Genomic DNA, 26,268 nt, shown 5'->3' with positions numbered 1-26,268 from the left:
CCACCCTCTCATTCTGATTATTGCCTTTCTCATTCTCCTTTTTAGAAAATCTGGCTTTCTGTGGTTGTATTGTTAATTAGTATTTTGTGGAAATTTAGGACTGTTTTAAAACATTTGCAAAACATTCTCCTTTTTTATGTGTGACATTTCAGGGAGAAACTCAAGAGGGACAAAAATGTAGGAAGAAAACCATTTTAGTGCAGAGTCGCAGTCTGGGGATTAGGAACTTTCAAGAAAGAGAGAATGATTTATGGTGTCAGTGCTGCAGAGCCACCAGTGAGAACTAAGCTGGAAAGCCTGAAATTTGATTTGTCAAAGAGGCAGCCAGGAGGCACCAAATACTGTTGTAGAGTCTAGCTCTGAGGCTCAGGTTGGTTTCAAGCACCCTTTCCATTTTTACAGGTAAGGAGGCTGAGCCATAAAGAGGTTATTATCAAGAACTATGAAAAGTTTGAGATCTTACTTTTCTTGCAAGCTTACAAATTAGCTAGCCACACATTAATGGATGTTAGCAGAAGACAAAAGATTCCTAGGTCAGAGACAAATGACCTTATTACTCATGGTATAACAGGTGGCATAAACTTCATAGTCCTTTGCTTCTTAGGTTCCATTGAGGTGATATAGAGTGGCCTTGGTGAACACTGCATATAGTGGGTTTGTGTCACTGCTAACTCTAAGCTTAGGAAACACCCAATCTTATAAAAAGCTGTTAGCAAACCTGTCTAAAATTTGTCCCAGCAGGAGAAAATATCTTTATTATCTTGGTTAGGAAACAAATCTCTCTTCCACTCCAGAGAGAGACACTCTTCTTATCTTCCAGGGCTGTTTGCTATACTAACATGCTTGAAGAGAGAGTACATACAGAATAAAACTTGGTATAAGATATACAGAAATGTCATGGAGAATTGTCTCTCAACAGTTACCTTCTTTGTTTGGTGTTACATAGCTAGTAAGTTTCAGTAGAGATTTCAGCAAGTTTGACTAACTCTAGATTTCATATTTTTAACTGTTATTGAATAACAACTACCAGGTTATCCTTAGGTTAATGAAAGAAGTTGGCGTGATAAAAGTGTATGAGCAATAAAGTGAAGAATTAATGAAAATTTCTAGGGTTAAGTAGGTAATAGTACTCGCTATGAGGCCAGCCAGATGTTTGAGGAGTGGTCAGTGTAGATATTGAAGTTCTGAGGATAATAATTAGGGGGAGAATGGAGAGGAAACCCATGAACCTGGAAATGAAGTGTATGAGAAAGGAATAACCTTGAGGTTTGAAGCTGATGAACAAAAGAGCTAATCTTTTAAAGGGCTAATCAAATAAAGGGCAAACCCTTTTATAAGTTTTCTCTAGTTTAATTCTGGAATCTTCAATTAAATCTCAACCTCCCCTCTTTCTTCATCACTGAGGGAAGCTACAACTATCATTCAACCAATGAATATGGATTATGCAACATCTACTGTGCATTATACTATAGAAAACAACCACAGGGGTAGCAAAGTAGTATTAGATTGTATCCCCACTGCCCCATCCCAAGTTCAATTAAAAAAAAAATCTAGTTTGGAAAATATGGTATATAAAACAAAATGACAGATTTATGTAAGAACGGCTGGCGTAAATAATATGTTTTTATTGTTATGAGGTCAAAAGATAAAAAGATAGTGAAGGAGGAAGAGTTTGAATAGAATCGTTGTCTGCAAGTGATAGGATAGGGAAAAACAAGAGGAAGAAAATGGAATTGGCAATATTCTGTAATATTTAGGGCATCCTAAATATAGCATTTGTCTGAAGCGGTTGTTTAGAGGAGGTGTGATACTTTCTGGCTGTAAGAGAAATAATAGAACGTGGAGCAAAGAGGGCTGTTTTCACACGATGTGTGTTCCCTTTGGACTCTCTTTGTTCATTACCCTGACTGAACAAGAACAAATTCCAGCTGAGCCACGTTCTCCTTGTGAGTGCATCAGCAGCTTTTATCATCAGTGTGTCCATTGTCTGTGGTCTTGAGGATGAAACTGGGCACGTGAAATCATTACTTTAAATTTTCAACAAGGATAAATATTTCAAATTCTTGAACTAATACTATTAACAATCTAACAATCATATAACACTTACTCTGTTCCTAGCACTATTCTAAGCACTTGATACTGGACACTGAGATATTAACTTATTTAATCCGCATGTCAACCCTATGAAGTAGATACTATTATTATTCCCTTTTGTAGAAGAGAAATGAAGTAATGTGGCCAGGGTCACATAACTGGTATGCAGTAGAACTGGAATCAAACTCAAGAGTTCTGACTTAAGACACAAACTTCTGAACAATGCTTTCTCTTATTCATTTTATGAGGGAATGGCACCATCATCATCCAGTTTTCCAAGTCAAAACTTTAGGAGTCTCCTAGGTGCTTCATGATGCATACTTCCATAAGCCATACCAGTTACCATATCACCCAAATCTACCTATTAGGTATAACTTGTGTTCCTATCTTAGTTCAAGTTCTGTCATTTCTCATCTGGATGACTCTCTCCAGTTCGCTCGAACTCTATAAACCAATGTCACCTTTAGCTTGAAATATTGGGCATCGGGCTGCTGCTACCTCTGCAGAAACTGATTCTATTGGCAGGTATGAGTTCTTTTTGTAGTCAGCCCTCTTGCTCCTTCTGCCTGGGGGAAGTTGGAGTGGGTAGTGCTTTCCTGGTCTTGATAATCCATGATGATGTGATCTCTGCAGGACTTTGCTGGAACCTGTCCAAGTTATGATATCAAGATTGGGCTTCTTAATTTTGGCCCTCGCTAAAGCACTGACTCTAAAAGGCAGAAATTAAGCCAACTGTAAAGAATTATTTTGGTTAGTATTTGCAAAAGTATATCAAATCGGGTGTATAAGGATGGCATCTGTGAGAATGGACTTACATTTATTTATTTATCCAACATTTATTTACTTCCTACAGTGCAACAAACAAAAGGCTAATTTCCTTTAGATGTATTTTACAATTTCACCAGTAAGATATGAGAGTGCCTGTTTACCTCTCTCTTGCCAACTCTGGGAAGTAGAGAATTTATTAATGTTTTTGCTGAATTTGTGGAGGGTAATGGGGTCTCGTTTACATTTTTAGTTCTTTCGTTGTGAGATTGAGGATATACATATTCTCAAATATTGATTATCTGTATTTTGTGTATGTGTGAATTGTGTATTCAAATCATTGCACTTTCATATTGCATTACATAGCATTTTCTTATTGCAAAACATTTTGTATATCATGAAAATTTGCCATTTATCAATTCTATATGTCTCAAATAATATTTCTTAATTTGTTGTTTTTCTTTTGAGTTTGCTTATAGTCATTTTACTCCAGAGAAATTTTATGTTTTAATAAGATCATCTTACTTGATCTTTTAGTTTCTATATTTAGCATTACACACTGTTTATAGAGATGTTTATTAAAAATATTTACTGAACAAATAAATGAATAAATAAACTCAGGTCATTTTTCATAAGTATAATAAATAGTTATAATAATCCTTTTCATCAATTTCACTGACATTTTTATTTTAAAGTTGAATACATGCCTTATTCAAATGGTGTTTGGGAATGTGTTAGAGTGTATTAAATGGATTTTGTGAACAATCTTAGAAAAGTTATGCCTGAAGTAAACTAAAATTACTGCTTTATGATGCTACAGCCAAGGCAAGAGAATATAGAACCCAGTTGTTAATTTTCTGTGTACAACATTCTTTTTATTTTATCCAGTTAACAAATCTACATTCACAAAGGCTATTCCATTTTACTGGGTCTGTAAAATGTGATAGAGACACAAATAACCTTTTATTTATGAAGCGTGGGGGTATGAACTTTGTAGACAAAAATTCACCTTCATTAAGATGACAAAGAGTAATATTCTAGAGAGTGAGTTTCCAAGATTTGGTCAAAGTTCTTTCAAAAGATTACATAAAATAATGAGAAGATTTAGGATGTAGAAAACTTGCTTTTGACCCCAGAGATCATCTGTATAGTGGTTAGGAACTGAGATTCTGGAGCCAACCTGCTAAATTTGAATCCTGACTGCCAATATTAATTTTTTTTAACACTGAGAAATTATTTAACCTCGTTTTGTCTTGGTTTCCTCATCTGTAAAATTTAGGAATAGTAGTATTGTTTATGAGGAGGGCTGTTGAGAGGATTCAATACTTTTATAAGCATAAAGGATTTAGAACAGCTGTGTTACATAATAAGTGCTCCGTATTACATATTAATTAGGATGTTACTTATCTAGAAATAATAGTAGAGGTAAATATCAACATAAGAATTAAATACAATATTTTATCATTACTTTTATTCATTAAACTGTAAGTCATTCTCAAATCATTTCATTTTTTTCTACTTGTATGTACTTTCTTACTTATAGATCTCCGCATACTATTTTAATTATTTTTGATTAGTCTGTCTTCTTGAATAAGATGTGAATTTCTCAATGGCAGTTTCTGTCTTATGCAACTTTGTAACCTTTCAGTTGGCAGCAGAATGAATGAAATTGTCACTGTGACTCAGTATTGCTTTTTTTGATCAAAGAAAACTACATAGTTATATTGAAATATTAAATACAAAGTGTCAATTAAAGATGTTAAAAATGAAATAAATAAAAGCGTACTTGCAATAAAGAAATAAAGTTGATTAAAGGAAGAGATATTTAGAAAATGAAAAATGGATAGAAAGTATTTAACATTTTTACAGTTTAATGGAGTTGTTATTGCACTTATATTTTCTAAGAATAACTATTTATTTAATGAGAAATTAGAGGTTTTTATACAGAGGAGGACCAGTAGAGATGTATCTTGGGAGATGTTTGCTTCTATAATCAACAAAACAAGTTACACATATTTCTTTTCACTTGTATTTGACAAATGTCTTTTGAGCTCTTCTTTGTTCCAGAAGCTTAGCAGGTTTAGTGCTGGTGATTAGAAAGTGGATGAGACCATCTCCCTGCCCTCAAGAGTTATGCAATCTGATAGAAGCGACAGATAATCATAGCAGAATATATCAAGTGTCATAACTGACTCAAGTTTAACATCCTGTAGAAACAAACAGGATACTATTTGTTTTTGTAGAATCAGAGGTAAGAGAATGTGGACTGAGAATGACATTTAGTCTAGAAACTGAAAAACTTTCAGAAGTAAGGTGAGTATAAGAGACAAGAAGAGAGCTTCAGAGAGAGGGATTCTAACAAAGGGCTGAAAAAAGTGTAAAAAAATTCAGAGTGGGAAAAATGATGCTTATAGAAACTTCCTGTTCCATGAAGGTAGTTTTCTCTTAGATGACTGTGAGTAATAAACTTATGTTCATAAATTCAAAAAGCAAATATGAGTTGGTATGCCTTGCCCCCTGCTGTTGTCTTTTTTCAGTTAACTCTCCTAATTCTTACCTGGCTTCTAGTTATTTGATTACCAAATATAATAAGTTAGATTAATAAGTGTTAATCTTTGACCTATTCTCTCATTTTTTTTATTCTGCATGTCATTTTTTCCATTTAATGTGATAATATTAAAAGTAAAAATTTCAACTAACTATAATCTAGACAAGAGGAAATATCACTTCCCACTAAAAGGAGATTTGTTTCCACAGGGGTACTCTATGTACCAGGCAAAGAAAGCTTCCAACTATGGCCTCCATGGTAGATTATGAAAATTCTCCAAGCATCCCTCCTTTTACCCCTACTGCACAGTGATCAAGGGCCCCTCCTCTTGCTTTCAGAGGTCAGTGAGGACAAACACTCACAGGCAGGTGTTCTGACAGGAAGAGGCATAACAATCCAAGGTACAGTCACTGGGATTTCATATAGTTCAAGTCAGTTTTATTGTTTTGCAGAATTAGTATATTCCCAATCCAAATAGCTTCTAATCAGATATTATTGGTAAGTCCAAGCAGGCAAATTATAGTTTCTTGTTCATTTTCTAACAAACATTGAAGGATGATGTAGTCACATACTGTCTTGGCTTCAAGTAGCAAAGAAAGTCTGGGATTAGCTTCAGCAATAATGGTTGGTACACAGAATTGGCTGGGATTTAGGGAACAAAGTTTGCCAAGGATCACAGGGTTTAGAGAACAATATATCCCTGCTTATTCTTGCTTGCTAAAATATCTTGAGGTTTTTTTTTTATGATGAAAATTACAGTAGTTTACTTGATCACAGAGACTCAATTACTAAAGTAAAGGACATGTAAAGTAAAGGGAGTGTGTCACTCTAGGCGTTAAAAATGACAAACTCCAAACTTCTCAGGTGTGGACCTGCTACGCACTGAAATGTATTGCAGTTACTATGGACTTTTAATTGTATAAAACTTAGTTTGTCCTTTGTTATAAATGAAATTCAAAAGTCTGACTTTGACATAGTTTCTCCTATACATATGTTCATACTTTGTCAATAGGAATTATTTAAAGAGATCTCAGAAAACTTTCCAAATTATCTTGTGGCACTAGTTTTTTTCTTCTGAGTACTGTTTGAAACACATGAGGAAACTGGCTAGAAAACTTGTTTTTTATTGGGTATCTACAATGTCTTTATTGTTTTATATGTTTATATGTGTAGAGAGAAAAGAAGCGATGTAAAAGAAGCATATAGATTTTCTCTGAATTCAAAGAACATAAGAGATTTTTGCAGAAGTATGGATATAAATGAAATGGCTAAACCATGCCAAGAAAATATTTTTATTAAAAAAGAATTTGGACTATTTTAATAGTTCTAAAAAGATTTGACTTATATTTTTTATTTAATTATTTCATTATAGAATGTTAACTTATTTTTAAAAAGTCATGGGAGAGAACACAAATGGCATAATTTTTGTGCATATGTAGGTACACAATAATTTAAATAGCAAGTTGTCATTTCAGCCTCTCAAACTTCGTGTATAGAAGCAGATTTTTGATCCTATTTCCTAATAATTTGCCCTCTTGACTTACCTATTTCTGTTCATGATGTTACTATTTTAAAAATCAACCCAGTTTAAAATTTTTGATTTGCCTTTTGAATATCCCTTTGCTTAGTGCCTAATCTTTGAGTAGCACTAAACTTTGACAGTTCCTCAAAATCACTCCAATCACATTTTCCTTTTCATTCCTAATAATGCTACCCTAATCATACTCCTATCAATACAGGTCAAGATGTCATAAGAGATTCCTAACTGATTTCCTTGTCTCTACTTTTCCCAACTGCAATTTATTGTGCAGATTATTGCTGAATTTATCTTTCCTACTTCCCTTTTAATCATATTGCTTTTCACACATACAAAAAAATCTTTGAAGAGTCAGTCAATTGGAAAATAAATTTTAAATGCCTAGTGCATTAAAAATTTATTATGGAAAAATTTAAACATATACAAAAGTAGATAGAATATTTATAATGAACCCTGTGTACCTGTCATTCGAATACAGTTAACTCATGACAGTCCTGTTTCACCTCTAGTCCTATCTACTTACTATGCCCAAATTATTCGAAGCAAATACCAGACAATATTTTCTTTCATCTATAAATATTTCAGTACATTGAATCACTAGAAGATAAAACACACAAGCGCATTACTATTATCATACTTGAAAGAAAAATTATCAATAATTCCAATTAAATATCCAACATTCAAAATTTTAATTATCTCATAAATTATCTACATATCTATGTATCTATCATCTCTATCTATCTATCTATCTATCTATCTATCTATCTATCTATCTATCTAATCATTTATCTATATCTCTCACAGTTTGTTTATTTGAATCAGGATTCAAATAAAGCTTATACTTTGTGATCCATTGGTATGCCTTTTATTCTCCACCTCCATCTCTTCATTTTTTTTTCTATTATATTATTTATTGAAGAAATCAGATCACTTTATAAAGTTCTAGACCCTGGATTTGGTTGGTTGCACTTCTATAGTGACTTTATTTGTTTTTCTGACATCTGTAATGCCATATACATTGGTGTCAGGTCTAGATACTTGATCAGATTTAGATTTCTCTTCTCAAGACTTCTTTACAGATAGTGGCATATTTTTCTACCAGGAGGTACATAATGTCTTTAGTCCTTTTCTTAATAGCAGTTCTTGATGTTCAGTGTTGATCCATTAATTCACTAGGTATTGAAAAAAATGGCGATATTCTAATTTAGTCATTACTTCCTAATTTTAATTGGAATACTTCTTTAAAGAGTAATTTCCCTTCATTTCTTATTTAGTTATCTATTGGTAAAGTTTATATAACTTGTGGTTAATCTAGTGGTACAGTTTATATAGAAAAAAAAATCAGTATTATTTTAAAAAAGCACCATGACCTGACCTTCTGACTTCCTTTTTATTCTAATCTGTCATGACTAACTTGTACTATATTTGTGTATCCTCAGCCTACAGTACACAAATAAGGAGATATGTGTTTGTTAACTACAGGTTGTGTGTGTGTGTGTGAGTGTGTGTGTGCGTGGTATTTTGGTCTATTCACTGCCAATCGAACAGGCTCCTCTCACCACTGGAACACCACTTCTGTTCCTCCCTATCTAATGTATAGCCTGCGTGTCTCTCAGTTCAGCTCTAATCCCCTCTCTGCAAAGCCTTCTGGGAGTAACTTAACCAGATTAATCTTCATTTTTTTCTCTGAACATCTGATATCATTTGAAAAAATTCTACAGATTTTTAGTACATCAAATTCATAAATAAATGTCATAGAATACTGTTTATATAAAACATACTTGGGTTAAAATCCCCACTTCAATAGTCAGCTCTGTAATCTTGGGCAAGATCATAACCTCTCTAATACTTTCTTTATTATTTAAATAGAAGTGATTTTACTTCCTTCAGAGATTTGTTCTGAAATAATGCACATGAAGTGCTTATCATGGTCCCTGGTCTCTATGGTCTAGCTATCTGTTCTTCCAAAATTCATATGTTGAATCCAGATGTATGAAGGCGATGATATTAGGAGATGGGGCCTTTGGGAGGTGATTAGGTTATTGAGCACAGAGCCCTCATGAGTGGCATTTATGCCATTATGAAGGAAGCCCAACAGAGCTCCCTGGTCCTTTCTACTATGTGAGGACACAGTGAGAAGTCTGCAGCCCAGAAGAGGGAATTCACCAAAACCAAACTATGCTGGTGCCATTATCTTAGACTTCAAGCTTCCAGAACTGTGAGAAATATGTTCGTTGTTTATAAGCCATTCAGTCTATGGTACTTTGGTATAACAGCCAATTGGACTAAGACGCTGACAGATAGCAAGTACTCAGTAGATCAACACAGTTATCATTTAGAAACCCCCATTTATATGAACCTGAATTTATTGTATTTATATGTATACCTATGACATCCTGAATCTCTAGGTACTATAGGCTTTAGTGATAGGGATCATGTAGGTCTTCCTTGAATTTTCTACGATGTAGAGCTGCTCATTATAGCATTTGGTGCTGTAGGAAAACATGTGATCATGTAAGACAATTTCCATAGATATACCATTTAGGTCAGGCTGAGATAGGGGCTGCCATTTTTGCATAGATGGATGGGGAAAACTGCAGAGAATACCTCCTCATGTGTTTATTAACTGCATGGTTCTCAGCCTACAGAATTTGGAAAGCTCATTGGGCTTTTATTCTCAAATTCTGTTCCTCATACCCTTTGCTGAGGCATTAAAAATAAAATCCCAAAGAACAAAGATATAAAAAATATATTTCTATCTTCTAGAATTATCCTGTCAATATTTCTTTTGCATATCTGCTTTCAGCATTTACTTTAGAGATCTAAATATATTAAAAATGAGTTAAAGTCCTTCGACCATGTGCCCATGACCATTTTCTTCCCAGAGGATGTCACTCTCATGAGATTAGTGTACATCTTTTCACCCAATTTAAAAATCATTTTACATGCATTTTAAGTGGATGTCTGTGTTTTATAAAACTTACATACTATAAATGCAGTTGACCACACACATTTTTATACAATTTACTACTCTTGTTTTTAACAGTTACTCATATTTTAACAATTAGAGAGGGGTAGCATCTAGCCAGGCTGTGGTTTTATGATTCCAGTAATAGAGGTGTAGTGAAAGGTGTATATTACGAAGGGTCTCTTCCTGAGAACATAGGTCTGCAAGATAGAAGCCAAGAAATTTTTTTTAGATTGGAATCAGAATCTTAATGTGACAAATACCACAGAGAGTTTATTTATTGCTTTTGGCCACTTTAGCATTATATGAAAGGCTTTGCATGGTTTCATAGGTGTTTTATTTAAATTGTTTGCTTTTTAACCATTATTCTATTTTTTCCTGTTAGCATAGCTTAGTACTTTTTATTTTACTTTAAAAATAAAGCTAGGAATTATTTATAGCATAGACACATAGAAAATATTGTTTTGGGATTTAACTAAATTTAACAAGCTTGAATCGGGGGATTTCTATGTTCTATTGAGTCAATTTCCCATCAATCCATAGGCCTCAGTCATCATTTGAGATTTTGTGATTTAGCTCTTGAATCAGACACAATGTTGTTTCCATGCCTGGAAATGATTGCCTTCGGAATCAACATTTTCAAAGAGAGTCTAATCTAAGACGTCTGTGAGATCTCCTTTGGCAGAAATTGGCTTGCCAGATTGTACCTTATTCCAGAGAAGTGAGGCGTTCTCAAAATTTCGGGGAAATTAGGAAACCACCAGTAGAATTATATTGGCATATACTTAAAAAGGCAAATAATTTCACTTTTTATGGCCCTGAAATGGAATGCATTTCTGCTGCTAAAAATTCTCTACAAGAATATGACAGTATAGAGGAAGTAAATAGAAAGGCATTGGCCTCTGAGTCTCTCTTTTGAATTTTGACATTATTTCTCTAGTGCAGACCTGACTTTTAGAGACCACATTCTCTCACATCATAGGCTTTAGCTATTTGATTTTTAATGGAGGCATCTTTGAAGAGAAAGAGTTATCTAGCCACACTGACTCTCATTTGTCACAGAGGCATCGCTTATTGGCTACCTGGCCTCTACAACAAGACCGTGATTCTCTGAATCCTGGCCCAATTCAGTAGTTCTTTGTGTCTCAAAGCATATTCTTCCGTTAAGGAGCATATAGATTCCTCAGATGTCTGCTTTCAAATTAAAATGCTTTAGAATTTTATATATTCTTTTCACCTACTATCTAGCATTTATTCTCAGAGATTTCTGGCATTGATTATGCTAAAGACTCATTTGCATAGAATGTGGTCTAGAAAATTGGTTGACAAAAGGTCTTTGCTCCAATATCAGTCTAAATCAAAAGAGAAAATGGTCAAGTAACTTGTATTCATAACCTCATATTGCTAAATGACAAGCAACTGAATATTTTTAGGTCAGTTACTAATTTAATTAATAATCAAAAGTGTAGCATATGTTATTTATTTCTATGTCATTTTCATTTTTGCTTATTTCAACCCTTGCCCTGGACTTTTTAGCCTGTGCTGAATTTGATCATAGTTTGCTTTAATCCTAAACCTTGTTGTATACATAGCTGGGCTGGAGAGATCAGGGATTTGAGGAAGCCTGTGTGATTTCAAAAATAACCTTTTGATATTCAAAATTGTTTACTGCATTGCTTGAGCTAGCTTTTGGGATTGGTTTTCCCACTAATTCTATGTCGTTGAACCACAGATGATTTGAAACTGACCTTGACAGAGGTTGACTGAGGTTCAAACAGGACATCTAACCAATAAATGGACCTTTGAATAAATCTGCCAGGAAGCAAATAAAAAAATCATGGAAAAGTTAACATGATAATATTTCCAAAGGAAAACCTGAGAGGGTGGGCAAACATTTATCTGGCTTAGTGTGTGTGTGTGTGTGTGTGTGTGTGTGTGTGTGTGTGTGTGTGTGTGTGTATTTGTAACCATATTAAAAAGATATATGGTTTATTTTGCCTAATGAAGTAGACTCAGAGAGGGTTAAGTGAGAGCTGGTTTATAAGGATTCTAGTAGTTCTTGGCTCTTCTCAACAATATTCAAGTTGTTTATGGATGCAGATGACTAAGTGATATTGGAATTTCAAAAAAATTATTATTGTTTATGGTTAAATTGAATGGGGCTGTTTGGGGGCGATAACTTTTCTGTGGCCCTTTCAGGGGGTTCATGAGGTCAGAACTATTTCTCTAAGAAGGTTGAGATAGGCTTTATTTTATATCTATTTGCCAACCCTAGGAGCATAGCAACAAATTCATTTAAAATAGGAAATTCTATATGTACATGGAAAAATAGTCTTTGGAAAGTTTAATTTAGTAAAGCAGAATTAATTTATTTTCTCTTTTTTTCAGCTTTATTGAAGTACAATTTACAAATACAATTGTATATATTTAAAGTATACAACGTGATGATTTGATATACATATACCTTGTAAAATATTTACCACATTCAAGTTAATTAACACATCTGTTACCTTGTATAGTTAGTTATCTTTGTGTATGTGTGTGTGTGTGTGTGTGTGTGTGTGTGTGGTGAGAATGCCTAAGATCTACTCAGCAAATTTCAAATATACAATGCAGTATTATTCACTGTAGTCTGATCCTCAGAACTTACCTCTGTAAGTTTGTACCCTTTGACCAACATCTCCCCATTTCCTTCACCCCTCAGCCCCGCCTAGGCTGAAGAAGTAATTATTTTTAAATAACCAGGAAATAATCAGCCTGTCAAAATTAATTAAATTTTTATAAAGAAAACTGATTTCTACAAAGAAGCATGGGTTTAAATAGCATTTGGGTATGTTCCATTAGGTTGTGTTAATCTTTGCTGAAGAAAATATAAAAAGGAATGACACATTAAAAATGGTGAGGCAGACTTCATTCAGGGCCATCTTCATAGGTATAGGGACCACTGCAATGGGATTTTACAGTGGGTGAGAGAGATTGTGCTCAACCTTGAATACAGCATGTGCAAGTGGGATTTATAGCAGAGTAGGGGGTCACTGAGTGGAAAATAACTAAGAGAAAACAATCAGGGTCAAGGGAGTTCTGGGTAAACTGGACTAACCAGATTCCTGCTGAAGATAGTCCAGGGTTGCCTGGGGCCTGGTGGAAGATGAGGGGGATTCTGGGTAAGCTGACTTACTAGGGTTCTGGCTACAACTAGATTTTATAAGAAAGTGCATAGACAGGCGTAAGAGAACATTCAGGAAACTGAAGTTTGGTCAAGCAAAGAATCTTTGTCACCTTATTTAAAATTGTGTTTTAGTATAATCATTTGGCTTATATTTACTTATTTTTGTCAATTTTCTTATAATAAAATACTGTTGGGGGAGATAAAATAGAAATTCTATAAAATACTAAAAATTAATGTACATCAATTTAAGCAAAGATTTTAATAACGTTATTCCCTCAGATGTAAATGTATACAATTTTAGGCTTATTTACAACCCTATTTGATGTTAAATCATTACAAATGGTGTTTCATTTTATTGAAAGAAAGGATTTAAACAATTTACTTTTATTAAAGATATTTTATTCCTGTTTTAAATTTATTTGCTTAATATAAATCTGTACTATAAGTCAGAGTTTCATAATATATAAAAATTATTGTTTTTCTTTAGTCTGAGTGCTCTTTATAATTTTTATAGGAAGGCGGCTGTGCCTTTGGCAGAGGCTATTTTCATGCAGCTATGCTTGTGCAGATTATAGAACGTGAATTTCTTTCTCTAACAATAGATTGTCACTTGCCTAGTGACTCTCTCAAGAATCTCTCTATGCCAGAATGATGTTTGACTTCTGATACTTATTCAGAGGTGCAGTATATAGATTCTAAACATCACATCTAGTGCTTGCTTCTGCAGCACATATACTAAAACATTGCATCTATAGAAATAGATCCAAATATATTATAGCCTTAAAATGTTTTTACTTATGATTCAGTGATGTGAAAAAAAAATGGAGATTCTTCATTACTTACAGAGGCAGAGGCACAAGGGAGCCTATGCCCACTGCAGATGTATATATTGCAAACTGTTTTTACTTTTCTCATTGTTCATGAACTGCTCTGCTAGTCACATTTGCATGCATGCTAATTTAACAGGTACCTGTTGCCATGGCAGCACAGAACAAAAATGAAATCTATTGTCTTATGAGGTGAGAGTTCCCAAGTGATACAGGTGCAGGCTGGTGAGGCATTTTTACTTTGTATAGCTCCCAACATAAGACTAGGTCTGTATTAACAAGTTCCATGAGCACCGTGGGATTTGTCTTAAGTTGTTCTTCTTTGTGATCTTGTCTACATGAACTGGACTACACGGATTCAACTCTACTTCCACTCATAACATGACAACCATATAGTGGTTTATATAGAGAAAAATCCATGTAGAAGAATTTTCCAATATTATTAGCTGATAAGTCCATGTGTTTTTGTGTTTCTCTGTCCCTAGAGAGCAACTGATAATGATAACAATTCTCACTGCCTTTTTGACTTTTGAAATAAAGTAATTGCTGAAAATGTGACTTTTTTTCTTCTATGCATTTTCTAAAAACAAGATGTCCTACGAGACAACTGGTATTCAAAGAAAACTTCCAGAAACACTGCTGAGTATAGAAAAAATGTCCTACTGTTATTTCTGTCACATCTGCTTATTTATCAAATATTTATTACATGTGAAGTGTTATGGTGGATTCTCTGTGGGGTATAAAAGTTCATGGTCCATGGTTAGTGAAACTGAACCCACATAAAGAAACCAATCAAGAGCAAAGGACTAGCACAGGCTGTTCCATTGTTTGCTCCCTTCCTATTTTTTTTCCCAATTCCATTTACTAGATGCTACTTTTTTTTTAAACCATGTCTTAGTATGCCACCATTATTTTATTTATTTGACCCTTCCCAATATAAGACAGTGTTTTGGAGGGGCTTTGTAAATAGCCAAATACAAAGTGAATACCAACTTTCAGCAGAGTTCTTTCAATAATAACCATTTATCAGGAGCCTACTACTGTGTGTCAGGCCTTGGATGAGTTACTATGGTGAATTGTTAAATCTCACCATTTCATGTTTTACTGCATAGTTTAAACCTTCTCTGTAAAAATGCAATTTATTTGGTAAAGGTGCAGTTTTTAAATAGAAAAATAAATATCTCGAAAAGAGATGGTGAGAATCTTTAGATACTGATTTACCAAACGGGAAACACACACACACACGCATGCACGCACGCACACTTAGATCCTCGAAGAGGTGTAGAAAAACAGAAGTAGAAAAATATACAGGGTTATATAATTTAAGTGAAGGAATTAAATAAGAAAAATGTTTGGATGAAGGCAACTCCCAGTCTGTGGTAAAAAGAATATCTTCTTTTTATCTTCAGCTTCCAACTACGTTCGGCCTTGGTTCCCTTCAATTTTCATTCTTTTAGCATTTTCACCTGATGCCCTGCTCCCTTGCCATTTACCTTTCTTCCAACTCCACATGAGGAATTGAGCGTGAAACTTGAGGACACATCAGATTTTAAACATTTTTCTTATAGGCGTCATGCTCTTATTCACCTTTTGTTCCACTTGCCTTCATAGTCCCCTTACTATCAACGTCAGAGTCTTGTTCTATGCTACTCAAAGTGCAATTCAAGGACCCAAACCAGTTCATACCAGCCCACAATAAGTACAAAAATTACAAGTAGACATTAAAAACTTTGATGACCATTTGGTAGAGTAATTTTATCTATTGAATCTAATAAAATATTGGTATTCTATATTTTCAAAACTTTTATTTCTGTAGTAATAAATTGTTTTATATTCATTTATTATTATTTATTTATTTATATTTTATTTTATTTTAACAAAGTAACAATCCACATGGATTGTGGAGCAGGGCAGGAGAAAAGACAAAAACACCTGGTCTTTCACTACCGTTTGAGAAGCACTGATCTAATATTGTTTCAGTTTCTCTAAAGATGTCTTTTGATTGCCTGCCTTCATGCCTTAGCTAGCACTGCCTGTCTCTTAAATCCCCACTGTGATATCCTCTCCTTCATAAATTTTTCTTTTACACTTACACTGACTCTTACACTGAAGTTCTTTGTAATTCTTTCAAAACCTTATAACTAGTATTTATTAAATGCTGTGTCATTTAACATTCTACACAGCTGCACTTGCTTGTTTGCAGTACCTCCCTGGAGGCCACACCTGAGGGACACAATCAGGATGGATAAGAGCGTGGATCTGGAAGACATCGATGTCGGGGTTAAAATCCTAGTTTTGTCATTTATGAGCTGAGGGACTTGGGGTCGGTCAGCTAGCATTTTTGTGCCTCAGGTTCCTCATTTGTAAATGGAATTATTGGTAGCACCTACCTTAAGGTTGCTATGAGGATTAAATGAAATAGTACATGTGAAGCCTTAAGTGTACAGTTTCTAGCATATAGTAAACATTCAATAAATGACTGCTCTTATGTTTTTTTTGTTATTAATATTAGCAGCACTTTTAGATAAATTTTTATTGCCTTTGTTCATGTATTGCCTGATGTTAGTCATTTAATCACATTGATTTAAAGAAAAAGAAAATATGAAGAAACTTCCACAATTGCTCCAATATACCCGTTTTTTGAAGACAGCTAGAATGGGTGGTGTTCAAAGGGTGGAAAGTCATTGGGTATCTTTAGATTTCTCATGAGCTTTGGAGAGCTAGTCAGTGCAGCAGAGGCTTCCATGTTTAGGCACTGTGAGCATGACACAAGTCACTCATCCGATACTTTTTCCTACAGGCAAAATTAACACTACCAAAAGGAAAATGGAATTTAAAAAAGAAACTTCAGAAGAAGGCAATATAACTAAAAATATCCCCACCAACAAAAAAATTTGGCTGGGACACCTGAATTTTTCCGAGTATAATTTTAGTTAGGTAAACATTGAAAAGATGTTTTTTCCTTAAAGAGCTAAGAGTAATTTTGTGGAAAATGGTGATTTGCAGTAATCTTCAGATTCAGAAGATCAATTTTGCTAAAGATTTTTCTTGTTTTGGAGAATGAGATGTAAATTTGAAGAAACTGCAGTAATGACTATCAACACTCATAGTCACTTAATTGACAACATTTACCCTCAAATAGTCTTCTTTGTAGGATAATTACCTAAGAGCATGTGAACTACAGTGCTAATCATGCAATAGTTAAATGAAATGATTATTTTAATATGTGCACTAAATAAGTGTATAAACCATGTTGTAGATTCCTACCTACTTAAAATATGCTTTTTTAGGCTTTAAAAATAGGTAAACTCTAGTAAAAGTAAGAAGAATTGTATTCAGTGTTTAACTAAATTAAATACCAAGCAAAATGGCACTAAATTTAAGGAAGTGGATTATGGTTTTGTGGTCAAATTATTTTGGGTATATTGAATGTGAATTCAAAAGGAAGACTATATACAAAATTCTGAGAAGAGCTAGGTGGCAAGATTTAAGATCTATTTAAGCCCTTGTTAGACAAGGGCAATAATATAAAGATGTAATTTACCATAGTTTGATGATGAGAAAAACAAAGTAAAACCCAGATTTGAGGCTTTACAAACTCCTATCAGTAGGTGTACACGTGCTCACTCAATACATGTGAACATACACATCAAGTACGTGTGTAGATTTGAATAAAAGAAGTGGCAAACATTTTCTGGAAGAGAGGTTGAGTTGAACACACACACACATGTTTTCAATAATAGGGTCTGTTAGACTTGCATGGCACAAGTCTGTTGGGGAAGTGGTGAAATCATCACAAGACTGTTGAATGATTCAAAATTAGATCAGATGAAGCACTTTAAAAATACCCTGTAGGAAACAATCTAATATTGGGAAGGCAATAAAAAGATGACCTAAATTGGTCTTTTCGACCTCTAATTTTTTAATGCTTTTGATGTAGTTTAAAAGTAGAAAAGTATAGTATTTATGAAAGTACTGCAGTTAGGGCCTGAACTCTAAAGTGCTTATTATTTAACATGAAAATATATATATATATATATATATATATATATATATATATATATATATATATATAATCTTGTATGGCTATGTTTTAGAAACAACAGAAGTGTAATTATTTATCTTGGTCTTTACCCAACAATAAAAACGGAGCTTAGGGTTCAGAGCAATATTTAAGAAGTGGATGGTAGATTTGTCTATAAGGCTTAAGTTCTAAACACAGATATCCAACATAATAGACTGTGATTTTATAGTCAGAATTAAATAGGATTTAATGTTTTTCCCATATATAATGTCATTATAACTGATATAAACATCGATGATGATGACAAAATGGCATATTCTTTAAGAAGTATTAACTAATACATACCTTAAAAAGGGAGAGTTATTTTTCATAATCTCTCTTTACCCTGATCTTAAGTGAAATAACTGGCAATCAAATGCAATGACTTTATATCATTTGACTTCTCTTATATTCAAAGGCAGTCAAGTAGTGTATAAAATGAATGAAATCAAGTAGAAAAGCCTCAATAAATTTTTCTCATAGTTTCTAATTTGAACTTTTTTCATTTAACCTATAGTGATTTGCTTGGGGCACTCTTGTTCACCGTTGGGGAACAAGAAGTGCAAGAAAATGCACTTCAACTGGCAGTGGGGACTTCCTCTTCCCTACAGTTGGCCTATGTGACCTTTTGGTAAAGCATTGATTAGACTTATGAGCCCATGGATCAGCTGCCTGGAACCAATCCTGACAGAGGCCTCCCTTATCTGTAAATTGTTTTTAGACCAACGGTGTACCCTCTGAGCTGTCCAAATGCTTTAGTGGTTCGCCGACCACCCCTGCCCCATGTGACTGGTTTTATATCTTCATAGGAAATTTGTTTTGCTAACTTCTCTTATGATCTCTGCTTCTCTAAGTATTCTATTTGATACAGAGTCTACTTACATGCAGAAAACAGAGAGGAAGTTCATTTGCCCAGTTCTTAGAGTTTGCTGTGATTGTGAGGCGCAATTAAATGACTACTTTATTTTACTCTGGAAATGGTGGTGGGGGGAGGTGCTGGCCATGGGCAAAGTTTTCCTTGGTGCCTAGTCCACTGGTAGGTGGTAAAAGATATTTAGTAAACTTTTGTTGGATGAATGAATGAATGAATGATCATTTCAAAGGTGGCTAAATTTTGGTACTGCTCTTTCTTTGCAACTAGCCTTCTAGAGTGGCCAGCTCCACAGGATCTACAAAAACACAGGAGGAAGAGAAAGGATGGGAATTTAGTGCCACAAAAATAAAAGTGACATTCTGTATGTAGCCACCTTTTGAATCATGAACATATGTACAATTTTCCACTAGCCTTATACTATTGAACATGATGTATTGCGGAAAATATCATGGAATTGTGGAGACAGACACATCTATGTCTAAATCTTGACTTTCCAATTAACTAATATTTTATCCAAAGTATATTATTTAACCCCTCTGAGGCTCAGTTTTCCTTCATTAAAATGAAGAAATTGCCTTTTGCCTCCAAAGCTTGTTTTGAGCTAAATCACTTTCTATCGTGTATATGTGCATGTCTCAATAATAGTAATAAGAGTTTTCATTTATTGAGTATCTTCTAGATGCCTGGGTAAGGGCTAGAGGGTGTATAAACATTTTCACTAATCTTCCCACTAACTGCAAGGTGAGTAGTGTCATTCTCACTATACAGGCAATTAAATTGAGAGTAGTTTAAAGGAACCTGTATAAGGTCACAGGAGCTAACAAGTGTGAGAGCAGAGATTCGACTTTAAATTTATCTAATTCCTGAGCCTGGGCTTTAATTTACCCTGATTAATAAATATTATTTCTTTTCTTGCCCCAAAGAAATGGAAATTACACAATTTTCCCTTTTCTAATTAATCTTTGTTTACCTTCTTCTATAAGGTAGTAGCTCTATTTCCCATAATATAAACCCCAGTAGACCCAATAGTTTTGCTCATTTGAGCCACTGAGATAACTCAGGTTTTCATTGACCCAACCCAAGGGAGAAAACAAATTATAGCCTTCTGGATATGTAAAAGTACAGCGGTTTCTACCTTCTGTCATGAATAGGGTCAGAGATTCTTCTGGCTGTGCATCTACATGTGATGTCAGTGGGAACTTTGAATATTAAGGGTGGAGATGCCTAACTTGGATGATCTGTCTTTGGAGCTGTTAGTAGAAGCTGGAAATGCTTATAACCATAGCTGAGTCAGAATAATATGAACCTTGGACTTATTCTCACAGTTGACTTTAATTAAATGAGCCTGGTCCCATTAGATTTTGGCAAGTCAGCTATTCAGAAAGCACCAGTTTTCTGGAAATCTAACTTTCCCAAGTTTTGTTTCTACTCAGTTTCTTGGATTTTGTTTTTGTCTTCCATTGTCAGATTTATAATCGCTTAGATATGAATTGCTGTGGATTCAGACCTCGAAAGGAAGATGCCTGTGTACAGAATGCACTGAGACCAAAATGTGATGACCAAGATTCTGTAGCTCTAGCACACATTATCCAGAGAAAGAATGACCCAAGGCATTTGGTCTTCATCAACAACAAAGGATTCTTTGACAGAAGTGAAGATAACTTAAACTTCAAGTTATTAAAAGGCATCAAAGAGTAAGTTTTAGGATGGAGTAACATATGTGATATATCAGATTTAAATAAGTAGTAAGGTTTTGAAAAAACTCACATCCTATATTTGATTGATTGATTTAACCCTTAAAATGAATTGTAGATGTAGAATGTGGGAGTGGAGGGCCAGAAAATGGAACCGAACCCAAGTGGAACAGGACAAGCATGCTCTAAGATGCCACTATTACCAACCCATACAACTTACAAAGCTCCTGGCTACATTTTACCTCCATCATGTCGTTTGGCCCTCACTATGAAAATCCATGTGGATTACGTTGGAAGCATGCAAGAATCTCTAGAATAGGAACTGGCAAAACAGGGATAAACAGGCAGCAGAGGCTCCATTATTAGAACATGGGACAGGGGAGCTAACAGACATGTAGATATTGACATGGCAGAATGTCTAAAGGCATAATAAGTTCAAGTGACTTTAATAAATGTGGTGCAAAAATTAGTCAGCTGAGTAGGACACCATATCCAAGGATAGCAGCTGTTTAATTTGGGTAGGAGGGTTTTTGAACATATGGAAATACTTACTGAGAGAAAGCATCTTGAACTTACATTTAATTGGAAAAAAAAGGAAACTAAGACAGTTGATAGTGTCAGGAACCCTACTGTAGAGTCTGAACTATTCAACTTGCTCTAGATATTGAGGCTAGATCTAAGGCCTCACCTATAGCCACTCTTCACAGTCTTCCTACCTTAGTCAGAAATCAGAGTGACTAAGAAATGAGACTTGAAAATAGAGGAGTGAATTAGTAAAATTGTTAACCAGCTGTGTGAAGATAAGTGACAGCTGGAAAGCACATGAGCAGCTCTAAAAGAGAGTAGAACTCAGGTCTCCCAAATCCAAGTTCAGTAATTTTCTGCAGTACATGCGGTGTGCATGCTGTTGCGATTATTTCCGTTAATAAGACTCTGAAGAGTACAATAGTTCTGAGAATTAGTACTGAGAATTAGGTAATATGAATTTTATGTACTTTTAACCCTAGAGACAGTGAGAGTTTCTTGAGCTCCAATTTCATGAGTTTTTGCCATGTTTTGCCCTGTTAATACCTGCTTCTCACATCTCTTTATAGATTGAAGGTAGACTATATGGCAGGTTCTCTCTTCTGGGTGTCTAAACTAAGGAAATTTTATGTGTAGGAAAATTTACACACCTAAGGCATCATTTTGGAGTTGATATTATGGCATCTTCTTCAATCCCTAAATTTTCTCTTAGAATTAAGAGTACCTGTCCATTTATATTTATAAATATAAATACTGTTTTATTAATGCTTTCAAAGAAGATTTAACTTTAAATGCATTATGAGGAGTAATGAGTTTAGTTAATTCATCTTTGAATATGTAATTTACACATCGATATGTAAATATGTAATTTATATGTAATAAATATGTAATTTACTCATCTTTGAATATGTAATTTACAAAAAAAACGATGACTTTGCTAACCCAGATTTATGCGTAGAATAATCCTATTAATCAACTCAGTATAATGCAAAGACAAATAATTTTTTGATTTTCCTTTATGAAAATAATTCGCCACTAAAGATATCCCTGGTTTTAAAAGTTTCATCTCATACATTCTGCCACAGCTAAATTAGTTGAAGGACCATAGAATTTATAAATCATGGGTTGTTAATACTTCATAGAGCAAAAATGGTTACTTAATTAATATTATGGCCACTAAATTATATACTGAATGTCTTCAGGGAGCTCAGAACACCTTATCAGCATTATTTAATTCCACAGTTACTCAGACTCATTAAGCACGGCCAGCTCTGTGGCCTTTGGGCTTTCTGTAGCCTCAGAAGTGCAGGGGCAGCTGGATTCCTTGCATTCATGCCCCCTGAGTGCCATCCCCAACTTGCTTCATTGAAATTTGGAAAAGGTACTTAGAAGGCTGGAAACTTCTGGCAAATTGCACTCCAGACACCAGGATATATTCTTGATTTACTTTTTTACAATATTTTCACCAGCATTTTAATGAAAACTGGGAGAGGCTAAATTAGTCGTTCAGCAAAATATTACTAATGATTTGGATCCAGAAATTTTATTAAATCCTCTAGATAACATATGTGCTAGACCCCTGGCCTTAGTTTTTCTATATGAAGAGCAGAAAGCCCAATGTACTCTCTTGAGGTAATTCAGCAAGGATCCTTCTAAATTAGCCTTACGTTTTCCAGAGAGACAGTTCGTTGTAGAACGCTCTGGCTCTAAAATCTGCCTTTTGCTAAGTTTATTTAAAAACAATTTAGTTTCCAGTTTGATAAAATGCTCCCAGATCTTCAGAATTCCTGAAATATAAATCCGAATCAAGGACAATTCTTTACTTAATTGGGCGTTTTGATATGATTCTTTTTTTTTTTTTTTACTACATATATTTTGCATTATTTCATATTAAATTTAGTCATGCAACTTCTGCTCAGGAAGGGAACTTGATGGAAAGTGTTAGCATTTTGCTTCTCATATTTTCTTTCATGAAACCTTACATTGACACTTATGAGAATACTATTCTTCTTAACAGATGAAAGTGGTTTCCATGGGTGAAGTGGGGTTTAAGATTGAGGAAAGTATTTTTCCTGGGATAACAGAACCCTTTCTCATTCTGTGCCTCTTTTTGCCTACATATAATGACCTTAAGTAATATGTTAGCATATCATGTTCTCAATGGTATAGAAAATTCAGTTCTCTTGAAACATATTATTCTAGTATATTTATTAAGAGAAGTATCTGCTTGAGAGTGACAAAATGTTTTGATTCTCAAGGTACTGTTTGATGTTGTGATTTATGCCAGATTAATGAAGGAAAGAACGTTTGGATAAGGCATATTTCCAAATAATTACTAAAAAAAAATATCATTTTATCTTTTCAGGTTTCCTGAAACTGCAGTTTCTGTTTTGAAGAGCCAGCACTTACGGCAGAAGCTCCTTCAGTCTCTGTTTCTTGATAAAGTTTATTGGGAAAGTCAAGGAGGTAGACAGGGAATTGAAAAGCTTATTGATGTAATAGAACAAAGAGCCAAAATTCTGCTCACCTACATCAACGCACATGGGGCCAAAGTATTACCTATGAATGAATAATAAAAGGATCTCCTGGCTAGAGTACTAGATACATTTGTGCGTTTTTGTTTTTAAATCAAGTACACAAACCTCAAGTCCTTTTAGAATGAGGCAATGTCGATTAATACTTAAAATAAATGAATTTAACCTAGTGTATGTGATGAGCCTGAGCACTATAAGCCTACTTATAAAGAAAAACATACTCCTCAAAAAGTTTGTTTATATTTTTTTACTAACATCATGTCATGTGAATCTCAATATCTGATTACAGAATAGATGCAATTATTATTCCAGCTAGCTTTGTAAAACATTTGTTATGTTGTCTAACAGAACAGTATAAACTGACTCCTTTAATAAATTATATTTAGTGCCATTTTTGCTCATCTGATCAAATACTGATGGGAATGATTCTTGACAATTTTTTTTGTTGTTGTTGCTGATTATTAAAACAAAGTAGTCCCAGCACTTATCTAACTCTACAAAAGAAAACTGAGGCACATGATCTGCAAATACGTTAGTGCATACAATGATTTAAATAGAAATGGGAAGTTATTTGCAAAACAATCAGTGTATATTTTATTGTATCTATAAATGATCAGGCATTTCTGTAATTCTGAGCAGTGGGAATCACATATTCCATTTCTTTATAGAAATTTATTTTGTTGTCAGTATAGAAATCGTCCAAATCTGACAATTTATACATTAGGTAGTTTACTCTCTCAATTTTGGTCCAATTTATGTCTAGTGGCTCAGAAATTAAATAATTTTAAGGTATGAAGTTACCTATTTGAAGTTGTACTTACAGAGTATCTTTTAAAAAATAGATGCTCTTTTTAAACATTTTGTTATTTTTAAAAAGGATGAACTATAAATTCTGTACGTTTCATTAACAATAGTGATTTCTTCAAATTTGTTATGTGTAATTATGTTTAAACTAATTTAATTGATATTGCCTAGATAATGATAATAGGACCAGATATTGAGTGTGTTTAAATATATTGTTTGTCTTATTCCGATATGAGAAATATGAACAAAATAAGTTAAAACTTGGCTCTGATAAATTCTCTTCAAGGAAAGCCCATGACTAGAACTAAAATGGCAAATTTAGATACTATTAAACCTTAAATAATTCCCCCCAAACTCCCTCTACTAAACTTTTAGTTAGGTGGAAGGATTTGGAGCTACAGTGTTCATGTGTTGGGTCTTTATATCCTTGGAAGATACCCGCATCATCATGTAAGACAGATGTTCATACAAGTGGTTTCAAATCTTGAACAAATCACTACCCTCCCACCCCTCACACCTGATACCTTATTTAAAAGCTGACATGACTTTTTATTTACCTGAAAGTTTAAAAATACAATTTAAGAATATTTTTAATAATAAGAAGAACATATCTATAGATTCTAATTTATACAAAAGTATAGGGGCAAAATGTCAAAATAACATGTTAACTACAAAAGAAGATAGATTAAGGAGATTGGGATCATTTGATCGTCTAATTATAACTTTCCCAGACTTTTTTTCAAGTATTACATTTTAGCCCCCTTATGTTCTGGACTGACCTTTGGAGGTTTGGTCTTCAGATCATTCTCTTGTTTGATTTTCTCTCTGAAGAACTGAGTGCCTCCCTCTGATCCCATAGCTTCAGAGTACTCTTTGGCTGTACTGAGTCTCCATTTTTAAATACAAATACCCATTGTATCTGGGCTTTTTAAGGTTGCTTTTTTTCTCTATCATCATATTAATGAAAAATTAGCCTAACAAAAGTTTGGGGTCCCAGGTTCTACTTTGAGCCACTGACATGAAATAACTGTCAAATTGCCTTACACTTTGTCTTATCAAAATGGTGTATTTGCATTTTAATATGCTTTTATGGAATATGTCATTTTCATCCAAATTTGTGACATTGGCGGTAGGAATTCCAGGCCTCTTAGAAGTCAGCTTTAATTTTGTGTCTCAAACTACCTGCTTTTGGGTGGCTTGGTCCTCGCATATGTGGGTCTGGCTTTGTTTATTGCATTCTGAAATGCTTAACATTAAATGAAAGGTTCGGGAACGCATGTTAGTTTTAGTCACCTTTGCTTTTCAACAATGTGTTTTCTTTTATAATCAGTGAATAATTCATACTGTATTTTTTTTAATAATAGATAGCTGAAGTCCAGGCTTTTGATTATAATAAGCGATGCTCTTCTTTTCTCTTTCTGAAACAATGAGAATACTCGGTGCCATTCACATGTACTCAGATTATGCTATGATTTGGTTCACATAAGTGCATTATGTGTTTGTTTATAACCTGATAAATTTAAAATACAATTACCTTGGCAGACATATGAAGGTTATTTTTGTGTGATTTATTTTCTTTAAGCTGATGATATGAAAATAAATACATATCTTAAAAATCTGTAATAAAAGTATTAGAAATTAAAGATGCATGCTTTCTATTTCTAGATGGTTTATTGTCTTCTGTAGATTGGATTACTTTTCAGAAGTTAAGTATAGAAGAATATTTGTTACCTTTCTTATAAAAGAAACAATTGAATAGTCAAAATTTTTATTGGATGTATTTGTGTATACATATATTTGATATTATTGATATGCTTTCTTTTGGTGTACACATAGCATTGTGTTAGATGGTATGCAAATTAGTTA

At 34.0% G+C, this 26,268-nt stretch overlaps 1 protein-coding gene across 4 annotated transcripts in view; it reads left to right on the top strand.

Moving 5' to 3' along the window:
* Positions 1-25,947, top strand: part of GASK1B (golgi associated kinase 1B) — a 43,604-nt gene extending 17,657 nt beyond the window's left edge. For all 4 annotated transcript variants that reach the window (XM_016138680.2, XM_016138682.2, XM_016138683.2 and 1 more), the window contains 2 exons: positions 20,313-20,539; positions 23,430-25,947. In XM_016138680.2, the coding sequence (XP_015994166.1) occupies positions 20,313-20,539; positions 23,430-23,637 (435 nt within the window). In that variant the 3' untranslated portion in view covers positions 23,638-25,947. The remainder of the gene's footprint in view (positions 1-20,312; positions 20,540-23,429) is intronic.
* Positions 25,948-26,268: the final 321 nt, after the last annotated feature.

This window comes from Rousettus aegyptiacus, unplaced genomic scaffold (genome assembly GCF_014176215.1).
Source record: "Rousettus aegyptiacus isolate mRouAeg1 unplaced genomic scaffold, mRouAeg1.p scaffold_m13_p_16, whole genome shotgun sequence".
Taxonomy (NCBI): Eukaryota; Metazoa; Chordata; class Mammalia; order Chiroptera; family Pteropodidae; genus Rousettus; species Rousettus aegyptiacus.
Note: the sequence above shows the minus strand (reverse complement) of the source record. Positions and strands in the feature narration are given on the sequence as shown.